The sequence below is a fragment of the Quercus robur genome, chromosome 5, assembly GCF_932294415.1.
Source record: "Quercus robur chromosome 5, dhQueRobu3.1, whole genome shotgun sequence".
Classification (NCBI taxonomy): Eukaryota; Viridiplantae; Streptophyta; class Magnoliopsida; order Fagales; family Fagaceae; genus Quercus; species Quercus robur.
Genome location: NC_065538.1, coordinates 23,801,155 through 23,806,697, shown reverse-complemented (window position 1 = coordinate 23,806,697; position 5,543 = coordinate 23,801,155). Strand labels below are relative to the sequence as shown.

The following is a 5,543-nucleotide window of genomic DNA, read 5'->3' as shown; positions in this document are numbered from 1 at the left end:
CCAAATAGGTCCTTCGTGTTTTTGTCAATTTTTTCACCAAAGCTCTGCTCTATAGTATGTAAGGATGGACTAGAATTAGACCAAGGAGGCTATGGCCCCCACGGGCCCACCCCTGAAATTTTACAAAAACCTTCTCTCTCTCTCTCTCTCTCTCTCTCTCTCTCTCTCATAATAATACCCCTCCAAAATTGAAAATTAGTCCCCAAAATTGAAAGTTGGCTCCAAAAAGCTTAAAAATTAGAGTAGTGTTACAATCATAACAGTTTTACAACAAATTATTACATGACAAGTTATTACTAATTTTTATTTTGAACTCATTATTAACATCATTTTTTTTACCTACAATTAACAGTTTACAACCTAGTAATCACCTAACTCATACCCATAATTGGTAGCCCAACTTTTTTTTTTTTTTTAAATATAAAATTTCTAGTTCTACTAACAAAACAAAACAAATTTCTTTTATATATATATATATATAACTTTGCTAAAACAAGGCAATTATGCTTTTTTGACTATTTGCTTTGTATAATATTTAATTTAATTTATTTATTTATTTTTAAAATCAATTTCTTTTGGGAGTTCAAGACCAAAGGCCAAAAGTATAATAATTTGGAATTTGGGTGCCACCATGCTATCTAGGCAAGCTTCAATTAAAGGATTGTTATGGTGGTGGTGATTGAGGATGTTCTCAAAAGCACCCTGTTTGATTGCAAACATAATGCCAAGATTGCCCCTCCATGACAAATAACAATATACACAAGTTACTCTCTCAAATCATTCATAATAAGCATATGGATCACAAAGTCCGTGGGGAGACCTTTATTCTTGAAAGTAGTGTCAATAGTGGTATCCATGCCAACATCAGTTTCCTGCTAAACAAAGTCAGAAACATTAGCCTTAGTATTCTAAACCTATTCGGAAGCCATAACTGCATCAACAAACGATGTTCAGCACTAAAATTAACAGTACCATTGTCCTCAAAAATATTTCCCGTTGGCTCTCTGCTTTTTAGGTACTCAGCCGTCCTCAATTATGAAAGACGAGGCTGCAGGAGTCATAGGTTAAGCATGACACTTACACCTATCACTAAACATTCATCAACAGGAATTCATCAGCCACATTTGTAAGTTCTCCTTGGCATCTCTAAATGTGGAAGTTCTACTCAAAGAGGTACATGTGTTTGTGAAAGATGTGTGCCCATTTATGTGATTATATTTACTAGAAATATTGGCATGTAGAAGTTTATATCTTTTAATGGGCTTCCACCAGTCATATAAAGCTTTTATCTGTAATCCAAATCTCACAATACAGAGTTCAAGTCTTGGACATAAGCCATGTATTTGATCTTCACCCTCAACTCTTCTAACTTCGCATATATAGCCTCTTTTTGAGGATGTTGTTGATCACCTGCATAAAATTTATGGATTCTACCTTCGACAGAAATCCAACTATATCCCGGTCCCTTTTTCACGCCTTGCTCTTTCATCGTATCTCTCAAATTAAGACCATCTTCATAGCTCCCTTTCTCGATATTCGTGTTGGATAGAAGTGCATAGGTAGCTGAGTAGTCGGGCATAATTGAAAGAATTTTCTGGGCAGCAATCTCTCCTAACTCAATGTTGCCATGGACCCTACATGCTCCCAACAAGGTCTGCCAGACCATCACATTGGGCTCAATGGGCATCCTCTCTATAAAATCCATTGCATCATCCAGACGGCCAACATCCACTATTTCACACTTAATTATCTTTTAGTATTTACATTTTATTGCCTAGTTAATTGTGTTTTTCTGAGATTTAAGATCAATAATTATTCATTTTTTTTTGTTTTTGGGCTTGCTACTTTTTATTTTTTTCATATTTTAGATCAAATTGGTTTGTTGTTTGGGTTTTTTTCTTTTTGTTTAAAGAGTCCAAGATAAATGTTGGTATTGAATTGGCATGTTATTAGGTTTTATTAGGGTGTTCAAAACAAAACCCAAAAAAAAAAAAAAAAAAAATTAAATATAAAATTTTTTTTAGTGTGCCGCCATTGGTTACAGCTTACAAGGTTACTGGCAAAACAACTTATACAGTAAAATATGTAATACCATTAGGCATTAGTATCAATAAAATAATTAAAAAAAAAAAAAAAAAGAAAGAAAGAAAGGGAAAGACACATAGTGAAACAATGGACTGCGGATGGATTGCAATTTGCTTTTGTAGGTTGGTTGGGAGGTCAAAGGGATTTTCTCATTCGATTTCCATTATAGTGAATTTAGGGGTGGCAATTTTTATCCATATTCATGAACCCGCCCATTACTCACCTTATTTGGATAAATCTTAATCCAACTCATTTGAAAATTTGGGTTAAATGGGTAAAAACCTATTTGATTATTTAATTAGATGGGTCTAAATGGATAAATCCACTAATAACCACGAAATCTATCTAAAATTTAAATTTAAATAAACCCTCAAAAACCCATTAAACCCCTCTAAAATCAATCACACTTTACCACCTACTCTTCGACATTTCCTACATTTTCTCATCATCCAAAAAGACTTGTAACAAATACTACTACTACTTATCCAAACAACATATCGTTCGCTCTTCGCAATAACAGCTTTCTGTCACAGATATCCAAATCAAAACTCAAATCATTGTCTGCCATTCATTCTCAAAAACACTGAAACTGAGCTCTAAATCAACTCTTACGAATTGAATTTTTCCTCTCTTACTTTCTCTCCTCCCAAACACAAATTAAGTAAAAAAATGTCTTCTCCAATGTACCGCATAGGCTACGCTCTTTCACTTAAGGATGGGCAATGCTTCATCCAAAGTCTTTAATCAATCAAGCCAAACAACGCGGCATCGATCTCATCGAAATTGACCCCACCAAACCCTTAGCTCAACAGGGACCGTTCAATTGCATCATCCATAAAATCTACGGCTTCGATTGGAACAACCAAGTGCAATAACTCTCTCTCCATCACCCAAACGTCATCGTAATCGACTCGTCGAAAGCAATTGACCATCTCCACAGCCGTGCCTCCATGCTTGATGTGGTGACCAACTTGAAAATCCCTTAAGGGAACCAAACCCTCGGGGTTCCAGTCACTGATTTGGATATCTGTGATAGAAAACTGTTAATTGCGAGAATGATCGTCTCCGGTGGTATTACTGCCTGGCTTGCTCGTCGGAGGACGAGTTTGGTTCCGATTACGATTCTTTTGCTTCTTCTTTGGATTGCGTTTCAAGCTCCGAGTCGTGCGCCACTGGTCCAAAGAGAGTCGAGCTCGAAGATCGGAGTGAGGAGGAGAAGAAGAAGAAGAAGAAGGTCGCGAAACGCAGCGTTTCGAGCTCCATCACGGAGATCTCCGATTGCGGCGACGATTCGGTGTTTCCGGCCAAAATTTCCGTGAAGAAGAGGAGGAAAGTGGTGGACGAGAAGGCGGAGGGTACAACGACGGCGAGCTCAAATCCCTTTCTTTTTGTTTCAAGTGAGCTCACACGTCTTTATGTTTTCTTCTTTTTATTAAAAATTTACGCTTTGTTTGGATTTCAAGAAAGTTAGGATATAAAGGAAAGTTTAAATGAGTTAGAAAAGTGTTTTAACACCAGCGCTAATGCCTTAGTGGCAATATTAAAATTAAATTGGTTTAATGGATGGGTTACTAATTAAATAGGTTGGGCGGGTAATGGATAATTAATTTATATATAAACGGGTCATAAATGGATAAATGAGTAATTACACATTCAACTCATTTATGACCCAGCCTGCCTATTTGCCACCCCTAAGTGGACCCCATAATTTTTGTCCTTCTCTCTACCCAATAGTAAAAAGGGTTTTCTATTCCCATGTTTGTGTCAGTGTGTGCGGGGAGTGGGAGATTTCATATTTTTACTGTAGCATGAAAGGAAAGTGGGATCGGAGTTGGATAAAACGGAGAGAACAGCTTCCATTAACTTTGCTAAGAGCATTCACAGCAGTGGAGCTAAAAATTTAGCTTTTTAGCTTCACCAAAAGTTACTTTATCTATTTTACCTACACATATGCTGCAACAGTGGATCTATTTTAGCTTTCACTATAATAAAATAATATAAACATCACAATAAAATAATATATCCTCTACAATAAAATAATATATCCCACTACTCAAAAAAACATCTCCAGCACCAACCACAACCACCTCTACCATCAGCCACAACCACAACCACACCCACAACCACCACCACCACCACCACCACCACCGGCCACAACCACCACTCTACTTTGGCAACCACAACACAACATAAAATAAAAAAAAAATAAAAAAAATAAAAAATAAAAAATAAAAAATAAAAAAAAACAAAAACAAAACCACAACCACAATCACAATTCCATCACCACCAGTCACCACAAACCACCAGCCATGACAACCAACCATGACAACCACAACCACAACCCACTGCCACTGCCACAACCATAAACCACAAAACTCATAGCCAAAATACACAAAACTCATTGCCAAAGCCAAAATCATTCACCACCACTACCATAGCCAAAATCAACCACCACCACCACAGCCACCAAACCCATATGAAAATACATTAAAAAAAAAAAAAAAAAACTCAAGCACAACAAAGAGAATAGAGAGATGGGCGGCAATGGTGGCTTGCGGCTTGGGGAGGATAGTGTCGGCGTGGGTCTGATCGGCGGAAGAGAAGTGGGTCTGAGGCGGATGGGTCTGATCAGCGTTGGGTGAGCATTGGGATTGAGGACTGGGCGGAGGCGTGGGTTGGAGGCTTGGGGCTTGGGTCTGCTTGGTCCGGTGACGTTGAGGTCGGTGGAGGCGTGGGTTGGAGACGTCGAGAGAGAGAGGTGAGAGTGACTGAGAAAGAGAGAGGCACAGACTGGGCAATAGGGCTTGGGGAGATCGGCGATGGGGCTTGGGGTGAGTTGGTGAGTTGGGTTGGTGGAACAGATCGGCGATGAGGGAGCTAGTTGGCGAGCTGAGGGATGAGGGAGATGAGGAAGCTGGTCGGCGAGCTAGAGAGAAAAAAAAATGAGGAAGAAAGAAGAAAGAAGAGAAGCCGGAGAGAGAGAGAGAGAATAGGAAATGTTTATTTAATGAGAGAAAAGAGAGAAGTATATATATATATATTTTTAACCTTTGAGCTATAGTGCACATCTAAAGATAGATGTGCAGTGTTGCCCGCTACATCATGGTTTTTTGTGATTGAGAGCTAAAAAATACCATTGTACCTATATAGCACCGCTGCTGTTTTAGGAAAATATTAATAATAATAATAATAATCTCTCCTCCCCATAGCTATAAGAAACACTTCGTGTTTTTGTCAATTTTTTCACCAAAGCTGCTCAATAGGATGCAAGGACGGACTAGAACTAGACAAAAACCTTCTCTCTCTCTCTCTCTCTCTCTCTCTCTCTCTCTCTCTCATATAATAATACCCCTCCAAAATTGAAAACTAGTCCCCAAAATTGAAAGTTGGCTCCAAAAAACTTAAAAATTAGAGTAGTGTTACAATCATATAGTTTTACAATAAACTATTACGTGACA

At 38.1% G+C, this 5,543-nt stretch overlaps 1 protein-coding gene across 1 annotated transcript; it reads right to left on the bottom strand.

The window, feature by feature from the left end:
- Positions 1-1,303: 1,303 nt before the first annotated feature.
- Positions 1,304-1,705, bottom strand: LOC126728001 (pentatricopeptide repeat-containing protein At4g21065-like). Its single transcript, XM_050433888.1, has one exon. The coding sequence runs from the start codon at positions 1,703-1,705 to the stop codon at positions 1,304-1,306; it is 402 nt and encodes a 133-aa protein (XP_050289845.1).
- Positions 1,706-5,543: the final 3,838 nt, after the last annotated feature.